The sequence below is a fragment of the Toxotes jaculatrix genome, chromosome 20 (assembly GCF_017976425.1).
Source record: "Toxotes jaculatrix isolate fToxJac2 chromosome 20, fToxJac2.pri, whole genome shotgun sequence".
Taxonomy (NCBI): domain Eukaryota; kingdom Metazoa; phylum Chordata; class Actinopteri; family Toxotidae; genus Toxotes; species Toxotes jaculatrix.
Genome location: NC_054413.1, coordinates 2,636,505 through 2,657,225, shown reverse-complemented (window position 1 = coordinate 2,657,225; position 20,721 = coordinate 2,636,505). Strand labels below are relative to the sequence as shown.

At 39.7% G+C, this 20,721-nt stretch overlaps 1 protein-coding gene across 3 annotated transcripts; it reads right to left on the bottom strand.

Annotated features, from left to right (window-relative positions):
• Positions 1–2,390: 2,390 nt before the first annotated feature.
• On the bottom strand, positions 2,391–20,563 carry cdh10a (cadherin 10, type 2a (T2-cadherin)). 3 transcript variants are annotated; one of them, XM_041065422.1, is made up of 11 exons: positions 20,354–20,563; positions 13,878–14,172; positions 11,842–11,961; positions 11,043–11,210; positions 10,709–10,890; positions 9,764–10,017; positions 8,430–8,570; positions 8,191–8,356; positions 7,206–7,314; positions 6,076–6,327; positions 2,391–2,881 (listed from the first exon to the last, which is right to left on the bottom strand). In XM_041065422.1, the coding sequence occupies exons 1-11, from the start codon at positions 20,561–20,563 to the stop codon at positions 2,391–2,393; spliced, it is 2,388 nt and encodes a 795-aa protein (XP_040921356.1). The 3 variants fall into 3 exon arrangements, with proteins under 3 accessions (XP_040921356.1, XP_040921355.1, XP_040921357.1); XM_041065421.1 differs by having other exon boundaries at positions 6,076–6,354; positions 7,152–7,314; positions 8,191–8,312; positions 8,434–8,570; XM_041065423.1 differs by having other exon boundaries at positions 8,191–8,312; positions 8,434–8,570.
• Positions 20,564–20,721: the final 158 nt, after the last annotated feature.

Genomic DNA, 20,721 nt, shown 5'->3' with positions numbered 1-20,721 from the left:
AAAAAAAAAAAAAAGCAGGGCGGTCAATAATAGTTATGTGACATGGAGATGCTGCAGCATGGACAGGGCGTGAACTCAAGAGACTCGAGAGGTTTTTCAGAATTAGGCCCAGGCTTTCATTCTGATCTTTTACTTTCAGAATAATCACTACCATGGAAAGGAGCACACGCTCACTGCTCCCTTGTTGTTGGCTCTCTTCTTGGAATGCACATTAAAATATACTGAAGTAATGGAAGTTTTTCAAAGTTTCTTCACTTGTGCAGCAAAAAACACCATGTCAGAGAGGTGCTGATAGAACCTTATTTTGAGGTCTCAGTGGGTTTATTTTATTTATGTATTTATTTTTATTGGACTGCATTATTTTGAGAGATGACTCTAAAACAAAATAAACACCCATCCATCTTTTCTCCAAAGCAACACCAACACTCACTGTGGCCTTAAAATTTACCACAGGGTTTGGTCAACAGCTCTGTGTGAGGGCTGGACATCAGAAGCTTCACAGAGACGGGATTTATTGCTTGGCTGTTATATTAGTTTTATTAGTTTGTATTAGATTGTACAGGGATATCTAATTACCACTTAAGTCTATAATTTATAATTTGTTGAGTTAAGACTCAACTTTGCAAATCAAGTGTCACTTGTTTCTAACAATGATGGATTACTTGTGCAGAAAGAGTTAGACGTGTCATTAGGTAATGAAATGCCTGTCATGTAGTTCCTCTTTATTCAGCAGCAGAGCTGCTGGTAGTTCCTCCTGTAAAGTTTTCATTTGAGTTTCTTTTGTGAAGTTTTCTGTTTTGCAGTCCTCTGCAAAAATGTAAAGCACAAAGTGATGTTTCACACAATCTTACCCCTAAAAAAATAAATGTGCCAAGCTAAGAACTTTAATATACGCAGTTATTTAAAAAAAAAAAATCACTGTATCAGATAAACAGAACAGAACAAACTGCAGGACTGAGCAGACAGACATACATTTAACAAGAGAACGACAAGTTAACTTTTCAAATAATTCCTCTGGTTATGGTAGGCATGTTGAAGCACTTCAGGAATCATACATAAACAAATAGGACGGCAGCTACATGTGTAGCACAGCAGTGGTGAGCTGGCAGCTGTCGAGATTTGAAACCAAGTGAAGCGACGTGAGCAGGGCATTGATTTGAGGTATTGTCATCACCACAGCTGCCCACTAATCAGCAAGTACCGTGTTGAATAACAGATCATTTGCAGAGGAGTGTGTAATTAACCACATGGAGTTTGGTATACTGTAAGTTGGGAAACACCATTTTCTTCTGATAACTAGCTTTGTTCAGCTTTGTTTGTTCAGTATGCAGAGTATTGTACAAAGCACAAAATTAAGAGAGATTCAATTACTTCTGTACTTCTGTAAATAACTGTCACTGTTTTTATAACAAACAAGCAACCCCTCAGAAATTCCACTCATTTATGTGTGTGTGTGTGTGTGTGTGTGTGTGTGTGTGTGTGTGTGTGTATATATTATATTATATTATATATATTTTCACTTTGTCTACAGATAGAAAAACATGGTACACAACCAGCAACACCCTTTAAGTTGTAACTACAAAAGCAGGCAATGGACTGGAAATGTAGCTGTTTTCTTTTGTACATAATTTTATTAAGAAAATAAGTATAAAAATATAAATATAAAACAATATGACTCAGCATTCAAACAGCATGAATTCAGTGTATGACAGTTTTCCTACAACATACACTTTCCATTACATATTACACCTATATGATGAAATGAATTCAGTTTGACAAATAAACTGCACCAACCATTCACATGAACATTGCTTGTCAAACAAGGATAGCAAATAGTATATAGGATGCCCATCATTAAAAACACTTTGTACATTTACAGCATTTAATGGAGTTGGCCGGAAAAGCCGCTTGACTCCTTCCCTCCCCCACCCAAAACCAGTCCAGTGCCATTAAACATTGATAGTATACAATACTACTATCTCTCAGGTCAATTACAAAACACATTGTCCACACCATTGTTCACAAAAAAATCCTAAAAGTCAAAGGCATCTTTACTGATTATGACCAAAAACAGTAAAACTTTGAGAATTATACTGTATCTCCATTGATGAGAAAATTCAACTCAGTTCAAGTCTTAATTTCCATTTCAGCATCCACACGTGGATTGCAGGAATTTTTGTTCGAGTGTATGAGAATCAAATAGACAACTAGTTAACTAGCGAGCTAGCTAGCAAACTAGACAGATAAACAGATAGATAGCTTGATAGATAGGTAGACAGACAGTCAACTAGCTGGCTAGCTAACTAGACAAATAGCTGTCTGGCTAGCTAGCTAGATAAAACAGACAGAAAAAATGGACTTGAATAAAAGAGAGACTGTCATGGCTTTGTCTAGGTCTCTCTGTCTGGGCTCTTCCCTATGTACATCTCTGCCAACTTTTTGAATTGTGGTCCCCAGTTGCTGAGGTAATCGTAATCCTGGTCCCCCTCAGTGGCAGCGGACTCCAGTGAACTGAGGGATTCTGCCAGTGACCCACTGCCCTCATAAGCGTATGTGGCCAGGGAGTCATAGGGGGGCGCTGTGGGGTCTGAATCGTTGTCCTGAAGCCTCCCGTTAATGAAGTCTCTGACGTCCGTGTTATCCTTTATAGGTGATGTCCTCCGAAAGGGAAACAGCATTTCGGGTATGATGTCCCTGCGTAGCTTGTTAGCATCCATCACCTCTGGGTTGCGCAGTGTGCCAATATCAAAGGCCTGAGTGTCCTCCTCTCCGCCCCCTTCATCGTTGTAGCTGACAACATTGTCTCTGACATCCTCTTTGGAGATGATCAGAGGCTCCTTCTTCCTCTGTCTCCTCAGGGCAGCAAACAGCACCACGATCACTACACAAAAACAGTGGGAAATACAGAGAGAGAAAGCTCAGCATAAGATGTGTGCCTCCTAACATGTGTCATGCATTAAAGAGCACGGGGGAGCAAAAGCGCAGAGGGGAGACACATTTGCTACCAGTGATAAATCCCCAACACTGCCTCAGGCATTCACCTCCTATTATTAAAGATTCAGTGAAAAAGCTTTTTCTTTCTTTTTCCCTTGAATGGCACATTCGCTGTATAAAATGCACCGTGGTTGGAGGATCCTTTTTTTTTTTTTTTTTTTTTTTTACACTCTCCAGCACAAAACATCATATCTCATCTCCTTCTTTCTTTTTTGGCAGTAAAATCAGAGATTGCAGAGTGAGCATGTTTCCAGAGAGTGGCACTGTGTGGCAGCAAGTTCTTAAACAAACTCATAATTCTTCAGGAAAAGAGGAAGCAATCTCTTTATTTAGGACAAGCACAAATCCTACTCCACCTGTCCTCCTCTCCTTCTCCTTCCTTTCCCTTTTTGTCCTACCAGCAGGTACTGTAGTTTTCTGCTTGCCCCCCTACCTGGGTGTTAATTACAAAGCCTTCAACATGGGTTGGTTGGGGGTGGCTGTTTAAAAAAAGGATCTTTTCCGACATTTGTGATTGACCAGTGCCACGTTTTTAGAAAGCACAGAGGATTGCAATGAGGAGGACCAGATAGGGAGAGCCGTTCCAGCTCAGTGCCGGCCTGTCGGAGTCAAGCAGAGGTGAATGAGACAGTCTGTCAGGGGGGTTCAAGCGCGAAAAGCGTCAGATAATGAGCAGATGTCATGATATTTTGCTGAAGAGGAGAGCTTGAAATTTAACCTTCAGTACACTTGGTATGTGAGAGAAGATCTGCCCACCACCAGAAACAGAATTTAAAACTTGGAATTAAAACAAGCAGATGGAAGAAAAGCTGGTCAATACTAATTTGCTTGTATCATTAGTCCAAGTCAGGGTGCAGATCAAATAACACACGAAACTCCAAAACAAGAACTCATGGCAGGAGGAAGGGGGTTCAGATTCAACACATGGAAAGGGTAAAGGTCTCATATACAGGGCGGCACACACACATATACATTTTTTAACTGCAATGCCCTCAACAGTATGCAATTGCTTCTACATTAACAGTGTCTAGTAGGTCAGAAATGCTACTATCAGGTGCTCTGCTTGGGCAAACAAGGTGATGTTGAATGACAGTAGAAACCCATTACTTATTAATATGCCCTTGACCATAAGCACTGTGCATTTCTGCTTTTTGCTGGGTAAAATGATAGGCACTGTTGCTGTTGTGCCCTGTATGCGATTACATGCAGCATTAGATCACGAGGAGGGCTGACGTGGTGCCTGAAAATGTCAAGAAGTAAGATGCGACCTACTTTACAAGAGAAATACACAGACTATTTTGTAAAGCGGATTTATTTGCTGATGAATGGAGCTTAGAACCACAGTGCAACGTTCTGATTATTCTGTTATTTAGCCTAAAATGGCCTGTTTTTATGTTTCTCTGATAAGTGACCTCTTGTAGTCATGTAAATAATGATTGTCCACTGAGCCATGATGTGTTTATTGCACCCTGGGAGGACGCCAAGGTCAGTGGTTGGGCATACAGAGTGTCTAAGGTTTTTGTGGCACCTTTAGTTTTTTTACTTGACTTAAATTTTTGAATCTCAATTGAACTTCAATATGTCCTATGAATATAAGGCAGGTTCATTTTCTATCTGTATCTGAGAACACTAGAATAAAGTTTGAACTTGAAACTGACAGTAATTTCACAGTGAAGTTCAGACCACATTAGTTCAGAAATATGGTTATCAAAGTCGAATGTTTCAGTGCAGTAAATCCAGTGGTGTTTAAATTTCAAAATTTGGTATGTCTCATATAATTCATTTTGTTATAGCAATGATTTCCTTCTATGCAATCCCTTTGGTTCATTTTTTTCTTATACTATAAGAGAACTGTTCACTGACAACATCTCCTTGTTTGTATTTAATATTGTCACAACCATGGTTTTAGTATACTGAGAGGCGGAGTGGCTGCCAGCCAAAGTGGGGGCCACTGGCAGAATGTCATATTTTCAGTAACAGTTTATAGATTGCAGTGAGTTGGGTATCCAAGCTTTCGATCGATGTCCTGTTTGTAATAATAGACCATGTAATTTTTTCCCTCCATAGTAAGTAGCAGGTACTTGAGAAAACGACTCAGTCTGGGCCATGTGACTGACTTCAGCACCCTGAAGTGATTGCAGCATTGAGCATATGAAAGTAAGGCCCCTGCCTGGGGTCTTTCTGTGTGGCCCCCCACCCCACCCCAAAAAAAACCCCCAAAAAACGGGAAAACCCCATCCCGAAATAGTGATTGTCTGATCATAGCTTAGCAACCAAAACTAGGTGTGATAGGCCTTTCAAATGTTTGTTTTATCCACAGGCTGAAGAGGAGTTCGCTGGGCTCCAGTAAATGCAATATTTGGTTTCCCAAGAGTTTGGAGGGTCTTTTTTATTGCTTCTCGAAAACCAAAAACACACCAAGCACAAGTCTAAGGAATGGATTAAACAGTGTGTGTGTCTGCGTAAGCTTCAAATATCAGCATGCCCTACCACCTAATTTACCACCTACATTAGTAACCCAGCATTACCTCCAAAGCCAAAGAGCGGATCTTTAGTTGACTGCGTTATTATGGGGGGTTACAGGTTATGTCACAAAAAGCCTGTGAAAGAATGACACATTTTCTGTGTGGGAGCCCAGAAGCTATTATGTCCTAGTTAAGGGTAATGTAAGCAGCTCTGTCCTGCTCTTTATTTAATAGTTTACTCTCCATCAAGCTTGTTACCCAACTTATGTCATGTTTTGCAAACTCATTGGTTTCTACTCATCCTTAAGGTTGTTTTCTTTTCAAGTGGCATTTTTATTCTTATTCCTTATTTACATGTCCTCTACATGGGGAGTTGAGTTCCAGTACCAAGTGGGGTGAGACATGGTGAAAGGTCCTTTGAGAGTCTTAAGGATGGAGAGTGCTGTATGTTGTATAGATTTTAAAGCTCTCTGAGGCCAGTTTTTATTTTTGATGATGTGTTGCAGCACATAAATGAAATCAGCTTGACTTCAGCAAAAGAACCGAGTTGTTGCTATAAGCATCGGTTGCAGCCATAGCTAAAAAAAAACACATGCTCACAGACGAGGGGACTTACTGAGGAGAATAATGACACAGAGCAGTATGGCCACCAGAGCTCCAGTTGTGAGACCATCTGAGAAGGGCAGCACCTCGGGGTTACATGTCTGCATGTTGCCACGGCTATCACAAGCGCACACGCGCACAATTAGTGTGCTGGTGCTGCTCTGAATGGGGTAGTCATTGTCTGAGATGACTATAGGCAGGAAGTACATGCTCATCTCACGTCGACTGAAACCTCCCCTCTGCGTCAGGATATTGGCAGTGTTATCTGTGGAAAGATGCAAATGGGAAACGCCTGTCAGTGATGAGATGTTTCAGTTAGCTAGCTGATTGTACAAGAACGACTTGCAATCTTCAGTTCCTTTTTACTCTCCTCTGTGATAGCTCGTAATACTTTTGTAAGGCTGTTACTAAAATGTCTAAATAATACTTCAAACCAAACTCTTAGCATATTAACAACAACCTGCGTTATTACTGTCTTCACTTTGTCTACCACAATACATCCCAGTCGCTGAAGAGTTTTACTTACTGTTTACTCTGAATCAATGCTAAAACTAGCACCAGGTAAACTGAATAAAAAGAGAATATACAGATTCAGCAGTTGAAGTTGTTCAGCCTTTTTGCTGCAGACTTTGACAACTACCACTGCATTTCTCTCTCTCGCTTAACTGAAAAAATAACAATGCAAGCAAACTTTTTTCTTTTTTTTTTTTTTTTTGATAACAAATATTTTCTACTGTATGACAGAAAAAAATCTGTCTGTGACACAATGCATGATAGATGTGGAATGACTGCCTGAAGGCTGACTTTCACAATGGCTTTACTGTAAGTGAAATTTTGCCAAACAACTCTAGAGCTCCTCAAGAAAGGATACCGACTCGTCAAAGCCAGTCAAACGACTACAATCACACAATGGAAATATATAATTTCTCTTGTCAAATATATTGAATACATTTGGTGCTAATCTATTATTTTCATATTAATGTTATAGTCCTCAAGACTTCATATTAAACCACATTTCCCCATTTGCCAGTTCAAGCAGGAGTGGAATCTTAAGGCTTAAAATTTTAAGGTTTCATTTTAAACCTTTACAGAGAGAAGCATTTACATTTGTTTGACGATTCGGAAAAAAAAAGCAGATCTTACCTTCCCTGTCAATGATGGTGAAGTTTGGGTTGGTGGCACTTATACTAAAGACAAACTTGTGTCCAACGAGAGGTTCGTCGGTGTCAACAGCACTTATTGTCTGAATCAGCTGCAAAGGACAGAACAAAGCATGAGAAAGGAAAAGAACAGACCCTCTACTGGCCTCTCTTCACTGGTTACCACTGAAATCCAGGATTGATTTGTTTTTAAAGCACTGCATGATACTCACTCCCAGTTAAAGTCCAAAAGTGACTGAGCATTTTCAGTTGTTGGCCCTAAACTGTGGAATAGATTATCACTCACTATTAAATCTTCCCCCACCGTTCATATCTTTAAAACCTGTTAACTACCCATGTTTTTTAGTTTTAATATGTTTGTTGGCTTGATTGACAAAGTGTTTTTCTGTACTATTTTTGATTACATTGAAGTCCCTTCTCTGACTTACAGTTTATTCTCTGCAAAGCAAAACTACGCATTGGAATCTCACTGCTGAGGAAAAAAAAAGGAGTGAACTGAGGCCAATCAGACAGATAGTAGACTAATCTGTAATTAGTGAGGAGTGTTTAGATAATTAATGTGGTTCTAGTTCCAATGATCTGTCTGAAAGTATGCGCCATGCACACGGAGTGCGAGCACTGTGGACAAAGACACTTCCTCTGAAAATGTCGGGCAGTGATTGGTAGATGACCCCTCTCTTAGTTAAACTGTCCTGTGACATACTCAGTCAGCCGCCCTGCTGTTGTGTATTGTCACTGTCATTGCAATATGAATAACTGGGCACATTATACTGACTGGTGTCAGTTACTGTATGAAGCAGTTTGTCCATAAAACCCCAATCAGAGCCAAATGAGAACGATCTATGTAGATATGTTGACAAATTTGTGTATTGTGCAATGGATAAATCTGAAACTATGCCTCAATGATCATAATTAAGTTAATATCTATATTGAGATATTTCAAACATGAGATCATGAATTTGAAGCACCTGTCCTGCTTTGACGTTCTCGCAGACAAATGTGTCGTAGGACATTGCGAACTCAGGGGCGTTGTCATTGACATCTAACACCTTGATGAACACAGGCACTCGAGTTGTCTGACGTGGATTATCTGAAATGCAGAAATACTTAAGTTTAGCATGGACGGAGAGAAAAAATCAAAAACAAGCACAAAAACAACAACAAGGAAAAAATACATCATGATTAAGGTCGTTCAAAGTCCTGTCAATTACTTATTTCAGTGGCCACCACAGAGATGTTGTGCCATTTGGATATTTCTCTGTCCAGTGCTTTCAGTGTTGTGATGGTGCCATTCACAGAGTCAATGTTGAACAACCTCTCTAGATCTGTATGCCGATCAATGGAGTATCTGAAAGAACAACACACAAAAAAACCCATTATTTATTTAAACCAGCACATATACAGGTCATCCCATGCTAACTCATCCAGATTTCAGAACTTTTCCCAGTTCATATCATGGATCTTTTCAAAAAATAAGAGGAGAAAGAGAGAAAAAAAAATTAAAAACATCTATTACCTATAAACCTTGCAAAATCCTATAGCTCTACTCCAAATCATAGGAGATCCTAGCTGAGTTGGTATGGAATGACTCATAACTCCTTAACTGTAAACACAGCATATACGGTTTTTATCTATCACTGCTTTGGACATTTGCATACATGTAATGTTTCTCATAAAACTGAGAGCAGCTTTGATCCTTGGTGCTTGCACAGATCTGTCTTCACACACAAAAGCACTTCTTAACTTCATAAAAATGTGTTTTACACAGTACATCACTCGTTTACAAAAGAAAATATATTCTGTTCCCTCTGTTGTCCTCGTGCTTGCTCATTTGTCATAGTCAACTTTCATATTCCACTGAAATTTGAAAATGCAACACAATACGCCATGTGGCATGGGCCGAGAGTGGCATATCTGTGTGTATGAGACGGGCAGGCGCCATATGTGTGGAATGGCGGCGCTGAGCTGTGTGAATCGATACAGCAAATTAGGCTCTTTCACTTTGACTTTGTGCAGTGCCACAGAGGGCTTACATAATTCTGGGAAATAAACAGTGTCTGTATTCACTTCACAAGGCCACCGCCATCTTCCACAGGGAAATCATCAGGAGGGACCCATGAATAATATAACCCCCCCCACCCCACCCCACTATACTGACACGTGGCCTGGCTGATGGATTAGGTTTAGCCAAGTCGGCACATTTTTGTCCTCAATCTAAAAAATCTGATAAGAGGAGACTTTGCATTTCTGCCATGTGTTTCCTGTTTTCTTATTGATTTTGTTCTAGTTTAATGAAGGCAATGTGTTCAGCAACAATCAAACAATCAAATAGCCACAATAAAGTGTTAGACTCACTTGGTTGGTGAGGAAGTCTTTGCTTAACAGGTCATTGATTAATTTAAGTTTACCAAATCGTGGGTTCTGAATTCCCAAGGAAAATGATGTTATTGTGAAAAAGGTAGAAAATACATTTGGCATTTGGCTCTAACACTCTGACACTGTTTAGGGTCTAAACACTTCTCGCTGTCTCTGGGAGCGTACTTGACTGGCTTGCTGTCAGCGTCAGGGTCCCTGGCCGACACCACGCCGACGAAGCTGCCAGCAGCTGTGTCCTCGTGCACCTCGATGATGTAAGGGTTCCTGGTGAAAACAGGGGGCTCATCCACATCCTCCACTGTTACTTTGACCGTGGCGTAGTCTTTGAATTGCAGACCGTGGATGAACCTGGCATCTAAGTAGGTATTTTTCACCTCCACTCTGAACTCGTAGTCCCTCTTACTTTCATAATCCAGTGCCTGGAGATGAAAGAGCATCAGAAGTCAAGCTGTAGACTTTTCCATAAAAACACTCAGCCTCCAGGATTTTGATAGGCAATTTATTGCATTTCATTTGTCTGCCTTTATCTTTTTCATACTCTAAATTCTAAGTTACAAATCCAACTGAGGAATACTGATCTGGAAGGTCTTAGGGGAAAACTAAAGAGAGTTTCTAGCAAAAGACTGTTTTATATTATTCATTTCACAGGCTCAGGGTATCTGATTTTACACTGCAGTTCAAAAATATATTCTGTCGTCTTTCTTACATGAATGAACGTTATCGGGGACTGTTTCTAATCTGAAACTCTACTATTCTGTCTTTCCAATGAAGTGAGACGTATATATTAAAATTAGATAAAAAAGAGGGCTCAAAGTTAATTCAAATTAAAATATACACTAAAACTTGAACATTCAGGAGAAACTCCTAAAAGTTAATTAATTTACCTTTTAGCAGTTTTACTTTCAGTCTTGTGCTAGATACACATCTTCATTTGGTCCTGAGTTTTCGGAAATCTTATTACAGTTGTATGAAAACATGTCACTTGTCACAAGAAGCGTTTTGTCTGATTACATAACCTTTATGAGTCAGTTAGTAGTTGACTGTTTGATGCTGTTTGCTTGCTACAAAGCACAGTGTGTTTAACGCACATAAAAGAAGGTTGTAAAGCACCTTTTTAATTATGATGACTCCCTCTTGTGTGGTTTGATCAGTGATAATGTTGAATATGTCATGACCACCGACAATACTGTACTCCATCTCAGCATTGCGACCAACGTCTGGATCATCAGCCTTAATACGGCCAATAGCGCCTCCGACCTCTGTCGACTCCACAGCGGTCACGCGAAAGGAATCTGTACATGACAGCGAGGGAAACGGATTTACTGCACTCTTGTTTGTGCAGTATGAGAGATCTGACTTTATCTCAGAGATTTGTGAAAAACATTAACTCATGTTTAAAAGATATTTAAGAATCAGCAGGAAACGTAGAGAAATGGCCTCTTACGGTTAGCGAAGCGTGGTGGGCTGTCGTTCACGTCAGAGAGCGTGATGCTGACTGTGGTGGTCCCTGAAAGCCCACCCATCTGTCCAGCCATGTCTTTAGCTTGGATCACAACCTGGTAGTTTTCCTTGACTTCTCTGTCCATGCCAGGGAGGGCTGTTTTGATGGTGCCTGTAAAAAAAAGGTGACAGGTGAGCTTTGTTCCCCAGCATCCAGCCAACAGACTACCTCTGCACTGAACACCTGAGATAATGAGATCATTTTGACGTTAATAATCTCCTTTTCTTCTTGGTATGAAGGGAAATATTGAAAACTTACTTCCCAAAATGTCAGATATTATTTAAATTAAATTTTAGACATGCTGTAAATAAATAATGTGAATAATGGCTTTGAAAGGGTTTTAAGCTTTAATGAGTCACAGACAAAGTGAATGGCTTATTAATGAGTGGATTCTTACAAAGAAAAGTCTTTATAGAAATGTTATGAATGCATGAACCACAGTCGTCTTGAAAAGGTGCAGCTCTTCATATTTGATTGACTGACACTTCTCATCCAAATGAGAACAACAGAATTTGAAATTTAAACTGAAATGAATCGTCTCATTGATGAGTTCCAAAAGGAAGTTTTCAGTTTTAGTGAAGTAAAATCTAAAGTTGTGCAGGATTAGTAGCACTGAGAGGCAGATCCTTATTCAGCTTGTTTAATTCTCACAAAGACTCGCCCGAGCAGCGTGAGAGATCTGTTTATAGACTTGCATGACATGAGAAACTGCATCCAAGAGATCTTGCTGAGTGTGGCTTACCGTTTTCAGAATCCACAGAGAAATACGGTTGTCCCTGTAGAATGCTATATACAAGCTTGGCACTGTTCCCATACGTTTGATCATCAGCATCAGTGGCAGTAACAGTGACAACAGATGTACCTGCAAATAGAACATGCAAAGTCAATTTTAAAGCCAAAGCCGTGATACTGCACGATCAAGTAACTGACTCAACTTATTTTTATTTGCTTCCCCTTCATAAGGAGAGAATTTACTGTAAACCTTTCAGCACTTCTCAGCAATGCAGTCATATTGACAGCTTAAATGCCAGCAGTGCCCTGGCATTGCTCGTCTTTTACTGGTAGCCAGAGAGTAATGTCTGATTTTCAGGTCTGGAGAAAGTTGAATTACTCAGCTGCAGAAAGGCAGCGATGTCTCAGTTAAGTCAATCAGGAACATAAAATTACTCGTCATTTCTTCTTTCCTTTCTAAAGAAACAACAGGGTAGCTGCTGCGTCTGCCTAAACTGTGAAACAAAAGTGATGGGCTTGCAGAATGCGGCTCTTCTGGCACCTCAGTGAAAATGATTGCTTTGATTAAACCACGGTGTCCTAGTAGATGGATCTCCTTTAAATATCAGTGCGACTGAAAGCTTCTGCGTTGTCAACACTTAAAGTGAAGATTTCTTTCTTCTTAAGCAACATATACACACAGAGTCCACTGAGTCTGATGAATCACAACTTTACCAGTCTGTTAACTGACCATTGAGCATGTCTGTTGCACACTAGTCTTTAAGCTGAGAAGCTAATTTTTATTTATTTATTTTTGATGCATGTTGTCAGAACCACAGTGTGGCAGCATTAGAATAAAGCTTCTGCTGAAGAGCTGTTTAGAATAACTGTTCTCATGGATGCTGTGTTTCTATGTACATTAAGTGTTCACTGCCTTTCAGTATTCAAAGTATTATTCAGCAAAATGAGACAGTATCACAGAACCTGTAACACATACATTAACACCGTACGCTACATACAAATTAAGTAGACACACAGCTTTCACAGTTAAGTAAAAGGTGCTGTCATATATGTTATTTGTAGGCATTTAAGCTCAGAACCGTTTATGTCAGATAAACACATCATCGCCATCGAAGTCACTTCCATGTTAAGTCCTGCATATTCAACCCAAGCATCTCAGTAATGCCACATTGCAAATACTGTCCTTGGCATTCAGGGGACCTCTGCCGTGTCCTGTTTGGGTCTGACTGTCTTCGTGCATACTAATGAACCCTTGAACATCTGTCCCACTTAGTCCCAGCACTGATAGCATAAAAGGGGGCCGCTGATTCTTCATGGCTGGCTGGCTTGATTAACCAGTGTGTTCAGTCTGAACATATAAGGCAGTTTATTAGTCTGGAGACGAGCAGTGGTGACCCTGACCCACCTTTTGCCAGTATCCATGCAGCTGAGAAATCTAAGAACAGTGCATTATGAATTCCAAATAGGACATTGTAATAGACAATTGGGTTTTGATTTACCCTTGATTGCTCCCGTGTATTAATTTGTGGTTGCATAATTGAGGATTGATTTCAAGTTGCATGCATTATTTTCATAAGCTTTGTTTATATTCATGCCAATTGGTTTATTTATATTACTTGAATGGAATGAAGTGGAGTGCAATGAAGCAAATCCTTAATTGGAAAGACTGTGACAATCTAAACTTTCAATATTTCTACTGCCTATTAAAAATGGCAAATGACATTACAGGCCATGAATGCCCAATGAGCCTGACTAAACAAAGAACAGTCACAAAAACAACACGTAACTCTGAACACGGCATCACATTAGCACGAGGTCACTTCTTCAAACTGCATATTTTGTCCAACTACCAGTATAAAACAGGAGAAAGTAGCAAATTCTTACATTTAACAAACTGGAACCAGCAAATATTTTACATTTTTGCTCGTGAAATCACTGAAATGCTTAATTGAATATCAGATTTAGTAGCCAGTGAATTTTTTTGTTGATGACTTGATCGATCCACCAGTCCATTCAGCTTTAAAATAAAAACAAACCATAACTTACCAACTTCAGACATTTCAGGGACACTGGCGAAGTAGATGTCCTTCGCAAACTTTGGCGCATTGTCATTGATGTCATGAATTTTTATATTGAATTCAGTGTCTGGCTCCAGCTCTGCATTGGTGTTTCTATCCAGAACCTTGGCATGGAGTGTGTACATAGCTTTCTCTTCCCTGTCCAACCTCTTGGTGGCGTGAATATCCCCAGACTTCTCATCGATCAGGAACAGGGTGCCTGCTCCGTCTCCAGTCAGGACGTACTTCACGTTGCCGTCACCTTTGTCCATGTTGGAGTGCAGCTGAAAATTAGAGAAATTAGAATTAGAGACAGACATTTATAATATGCATAGAAACAAACAGTAGAGTACTTTCCCGTCACTCACGTCAGGCTTACAAAAAAACACAGGGCTACAGCTTTCAGTCAGTCAGGCATTAGCTTTGTGTAACCACTGGCAACTCTGCACAGCTGTATAAAGTTAAACTCTACTATAAGAAAGAGAGAAAAGAAAGAAGCCATCTAGAATATTTACATGTACTAATCGTTGCCCTTGAGCACCACTCCACACAATAACAAATCTTTCCCTCCCTTGTTGCCAGCAAGTCTGTTTGCAATAATAGGTGCTGTTTCTAACTGTGGCTGAAAATGTGAACAGTATACATACATAGAATAGAATAAAATAAAATAAATATAAAATGTCCCTGTTCCCAGGGGTCTTTTCTCTTTAGGCATAACTGAGAGAATTGTGCTTCTCGACAGCTCTTATACCCTGGCTACCTCTTCCTCTTCTTTTCTTCTTTCAAATAAATGAATGAATAAGTAAACTATTACAGGCGCAAGTAGAGGTAACATTTGTGAACTTGTAATTCCCTGCTGTCTGCACACATCTCTTAGGTTTCCAGTTAAGCTCTTTTTTTTCCTATCGGATTGGTTCTCTGAGGATCGAGGATGTTGTACACTTTATAGAAAGAAAAGGTCCTCTGAGTCAGATTTGCGAGCTCTGAAAACATAATTGACTTGACTTGACTGGCCTTTTGTTTTCCTTCAGATTTTATTTAAAATATCCAAGTACCAAACTTATAAACACATACTCCCAAGTTCACTTACCGAACTTGCAGTAAATAAACAAAACGTGCTACTTGAGTTTCTTGGGAATTAAAACATTAAATATACCGTTACACTGGCTAAGGGGACTTCAGCTACATTTGCACCATGGTCGAGATGTATTAAAAAAACTGGCGACACTGTTGTGAACACTGAGATAATGGTGTAAACCCACTGAGGAATCTATCTGTTTCTGTCTCAGAGCAGAACAGTGCCTTGGCTGCTGTAGTGTCAAGTGTGACATACTCCATTACTCCAGATCAAATTAGTCTTAGATTTTTCTTCCAAATTGCGCCTTTGAAAAATGATGAAAACCTGACCTACAGCAACAATTGCTAAAATTAGTCACCTCTGACCTATCCATCACCTTGAAGCGGCTCTAAGTGTCATGGAGGAGTAATGGTGGCATACTGTGACAGACACTTGATTCAAGCTCATTACTGTACTGGATCTGTCAGCAGATATATTTAGAGCGCTATCTCATGGGTTCACATTTTAAATGACAAGTAGTTAGGGACACAGAATGTACGTCGGTATCTTATTAATATTAATGTCTGCATGCTGTGAGGAAACTAATTATTTTTTTTTCCTGCAGTTGAAAGAGTGATGTCAACAGTACAACTTTGGATGGAAATCAGCAATGTATTGCCAGCCAGAGTGTTAGCTATTCTCAGGCAGAATTAAAAAATGGGGACACGTGAAAAGAAGATGCTGTCAAGTTCAAATGAGCAATGTGCACAGTATTTGGTGTTGTGTTTGAAAATATTTTCATGCAGATGAACTTCATTATCCAAAGTCTATTAAACAGGAATATCAGTCAGCCTGAATTTTCACAGATATTTGTGCTCTGGGACAGTCTATTCATTGTTTGTGAATATGAATTCTCTCCTGAGCTATAGACCAGTGAACCAAGGATTTATGACGTGTTTTGGATGTGAAGGCTGCAACTGCTTTGACTATGAATGACAGACTAATTTTGGCAAGCAGGAGAGTGTTTGGGCTTTATATCTATGGTATGTGCAGTTAGCGCCTCCCCCAAAAAAAACATTAAAAAAAAAAAAAAAGTATAACACCACAGTCACTGTTTCCCTACTTTTAAATTCATAGTCTATGTTGTGGTATGCTGGCTGCAGGGTACATTAGGACAAGCTCACTAAGCAAATGCTGAACTCCTCTGCAATGTAAGAAGAACATATTTCATTACCGATATTCAGAACTGTGACTACTGCTGTGCTTACAGTAGAATAATTAGGCCCATACAGTTTCAGGCCATGCTACATCACAGGAATTGCATTTTCTATTTTCCAGGAGTTTTCATCTGATTATTACCATATTTCCCAGTCTTGGTTGTTAATCCTGTAAAAAGGAACCTGAGAAGCAAAAACAACAAACAATGAGCCATCAAAGGAGCCTGTACCCTATGCAGCCAGCTGTCTACAGGGTAATAGGAACTTTACATGTCTTTGCAGAACCTTGTGGTATGTATTTTCCATTTTTCCCTTAGTCTACGTGGGAGAATGCAAATCTCTAGCTCAGGCACTTTTGTTAATTATTGGATGTCTAATGTCAGTTTCCCAATCTTATGGGTAAACAGATTTAATCCCTATGGCCATGTAGATTTCTTACCGAGTGGTTGTGCAAAAAAAGAAAAAAGCAGGGGTCTGGCACAAGTAAGCAATGTTGTACTGAGTGATCATGAGATATCATTCCATCTAAAAATAACCCATCCTGTACATATACATTGGTGAGGTACTGTTCCATCAATATGGATGTGTAGCATTTGAGTTCTGCAGGCGTGGCCCAGAGAAACTGTCTCATTAAATGTATTCAGTGTAATGACTCAAAGAGTAAATCAAGCTAAACAGATACCAGAGGTGAGTTTTCATATGCTGAAGTGTGCTAAACTCTGCATCTAACATGCAGAGTAAACATAGTACACTTAGTACAGCTAGAAAGAAAAATGGCACTGATACTCTTGTGTGTACTCAAAGTGTTTTCACACAGCCTTAACAAAATCAAATGTTAGCACTACCTCGCTATATTTGCAGAGATTTAGAGGCTCTCCTTTCAAGGCCTTGCAGCACAAACACAGCCTTTTCAAGGCCTTACAACAGAAGCACAGAAGAGAGCCTTGATGAGTTAAATCGCCTTGCACAAACACTGAGGAATTGTCAGTAAAGCAGCGAAATCATTGGCAATTCTTGTCAGGTCTCTGGTAAGCATTGCTCGGTGCTGCAAAGAGGAGATAGCAAAATAGAGTGCAGAACGGATACGGAATAATTACTCTTCCTCCCTGTCTTTCTTTCTCTTAAGACATTGACAAAAGTTCTTTACTGTTTGAGCACTGTACTATAATGTACCTTATGCAGGTTAAAGTTACAGCTTCCAGTATCTGTTGTGTGCTTTGTACCTTTTCATAGCTCATTCAAGTTCTACAAAATGAATGCATAAAAGAATCGGACAAGGCCATGCTAAATCTCATGGATAGTTATTGGCAAAATATTAACACAACAAAGTGAGCTACCTTGAATATTCAAATTTAGGGCAGCACATTTTGTTTACAAGGCACAAGACAATGTAGTGTACCGAGAATTTAATAGGATTTTGTTCACTTCAAACACACCACTCAAACGCTCCAGAATCCAAAGTTGGTGGTTGTATTGCTCAGCATTGCAAGTGTTCGCACTTCACAGCCCTGCTTAAGAAGTAGGGCACCACAGCTGCACACAGTGAGTGCTCACACTCATTAATGGCTCCGTGAAAGTCAGTTAAAATGAGATTTGAGGGTTTTACGCTTCATACACGCACAGCCACTGCATAGTGTGTTTACAATCATAAAATATACCAGGCTTTTTTTCAGTGTTGACAATTGCTGCTGAGCCAGAGTAAATGCTCAGAACCATACTTTTACCAATACAGTTATTTTATTTTATTTTTATCATTCTGTGAGGTATCAGTCAGCAGAATTCGGTATGTAAGCCTCAAAGCAGCGTGTCTTTTGAACACCTCGATAAGCAATGTGAGCTGCATGTATTATATAGTGGAGCTGCAGCAGTGCACTGCCTTTTTTTTTTTTTTTTGCAGTTAAGAGAGGAGCTATACAAGGGTGTGACTGTTCTTTACATCAAATTTGATTGCCGTAATCAAGAAATCAACCTCAAGTGACAGTTAGTGAGTGTGTGTGGGTTGATTGGAGAGGTTTGATTGAATGTGAAATAAACAAGGTCTCCCACAGTGCTCTGCAACGGCCATTAAATGATCTTTATGAGGGCGACCATCAAGGCTTTGATGGCTTTGTGCTGGGCATGAAAGTGCTTTTTGCATTTGGACTCAGCTCTCCATTTCTCTCTCTCTTTCTTCCAGTCTATTTGTCTGTCTGCCTGTCTAGCAGTGTATCTCTATCTCAATATGTCTTTCTATTGTTGTGACTTTCTGTCCCTCATCGTCCTATCTATCTTGCTCTGTCTGCCTTCTATTAATCTATTATTATGTCTGTTAGGGTTGTGAGTAACGGTTATTTTCGTTGATTGATTTTCCAGTTATGTTGGCAATGAATCAATAAATCATTTTGTCTGCAAAATGGAACAAAATAGTAAAATGTGTGTTATAATTTCTCAGACTAATATGATGTTTTGGGATTTCGAACAGGCAACGACTCAAAGATACTCAGTTTTATAATTATACAGACCAGTGCAACAGCATATCCTTTCTACTGTTCTGTGTAATAATTCTTTTTCTATCTATAACATCATATAATTTTAATTAATAAAAAATTAATATTATTAAAATAGTTTTGGATTAAGTTTCTGTTGAAGGACTAATTGATTGACTAATTACCGCAGGTGTACTGGTTTTCTATCTATCAAACCACCCTGTAACTTATAAGTTAAACTGATGGAATTAGTGGTACAGATCGCCACACAGCTTCTTCTTGAAAGCGTAATAGCAGTAAGTGGCTGCCCTATTTTCGCCCTCAGTAATTTATTATAGCCTCATGTTTTTTTGACAGTTTAATAGCAAATGATATTGGACACAGGAAGAGTGGAGAACTGGTGAATGTGATTGCTGTCATGCCGCAGAAGTTGGGCCCTAGAAAGCATCAGAGAGTCGAGAAGAAAGCCACATTGCACCAGTCACTGGCATATCGACGGATGGCCCCATTTATAGTTAGCATTTGCTTTGTTGCTTCATCTTATAATACAACAAGGTGAATTTCATTGGCCTTCTTGATTGATATGTTTTCCTCTTCCTCTTCCTTCTTTCCCTATTCCATTTATTTTTGCTGTTCCCTTCTCTTCACCACATCAGGATGATGCTTTCTGCAAAAGAAGTTGTCATATCCCCCTACTCAACCTTGCACAAGACACTTGTTTACTCCGGAGAATGAGGTGTGTGATGAAAGCCAGCTTCCTCAGAGAAAATTGGCTGTCGACAGTCACCTCATTTCCCTCCCTCGAGTTGATAACTGTAGCGTTCCCCATCACACCTGTCTTTATAGTGCTAGCACGGGTGAGCTGACAAGAACCTCTCTGATCTGGGTGGGTGGGGAGGAGGAACATTGTCCCGAAACTCTCCTTTTTTATCATCCTTAGGAGAAAAGTGTCTTGCAAGAGCTGTAGTTTTTGAATTTGGTCTGCAAAGCACCCTTTGGACGTCTGAGGCTGGTTTTAGTCCCCTGCCTGTTTTGAGTCAGACTTGTCTGTGCCTTGACCAGATGGACTGAATTTCAGAGATTCATGGAATCACAGTATTTGTCAAATGTCTTTATAGCATGCATGGATAGAATGAGAGTTCCTACAAAAAAAAATAGAATTATATGTCTGTGTGTGGTTTTTTTTTTTTTGTCTGTTGTGTCATGGTGCCCAAAAAATCTCCTGAAGGGGTCATTCTGATGGCGCTGGTGTTGAATGGGTCTTAGCAGCAGGACGTTTGAGCTCAGTTGCTCATGACTCATGTAATTTTGGTGTTACCGATTTGAGCAGTGATTAAAACGCTTGCCTGATGAAAATGACTCAAGAAAAAAGTTTTTAAAAAAGTCTCTCAGGATGTGTTTGATTATCAAGAAGATATTTTTATAACATTTTTTTTTTTTTTTGTATTTGCCCAACAATAAAACACTGGAATTTAAAATTTTAGATTTAGGATTTTCACTGAACAAACAATGTGATTAAATAGTGCTGTTCAAACTGAGAAGGACTCGAGGCAAAGAGAGCAGTGTGTGTGTGCACTTCCCGAGTATCTGATCTCTCCAGTTAACTGCGCCTGTAGCAGTCAGGTTTCTGGCAGCCCATTCGTCTTCAGCCAATTACATCAAACACTACTTCAACAAGCTAAACCTGCTATAATTAGTCTGCAGACAATGTGTTTGGACACGTTACCTTGCCGACATATTGATGGTCATTTCCTGTGTATTCCTCGAGCAGAAAGAATTGATTCCACATCCATCCACGTTTGGACCGCTGAAGAATCCTCCCATCACTCTCTGCCATCCCAAACAGATTCCCAATATTCCCAGGTGTGAAAGGCAGGGCAGTGCTGGGCCACAGGATAGAGAGCATCAGGAGGAGCAGGACTTGATTGGGTATCATGGTATCCAGTCAGCTGGGAAATGTCCTTGATGACTTCTGAATTATGGCAATAGGTTTCTGATAGGATGAACACTGGAAGGCAGTGTCATCAGAACAGACATTGTATTCCTCTCTTTGATGTCCTTTAGATCCCTGTAAAAAGATGGAAGTCTAGTCAA

Bases quoted from the DNA above. Each gene is read 5' to 3' on its own strand.
- cdh10a (XM_041065421.1), bottom strand. From the start codon at position 20,563: ATGATACCCAATCAAGTCCTGCTCCTCCTGATGCTCTCTATCCTGTGG. The intron at 11,962-13,877 runs GTAAGTTATGGT...TTCTATTTGCAG, and splicing joins CCCTGAAATGTCTGAAGTTG to GTACATCTGTTGTCACTGTT. The intron at 8,313-8,433 runs GTAATTGACAGG...TCTGCATTTCAG, and splicing joins TGTGGTGGCCACTGAAATAA to ATAATCCACGTCAGACAACT.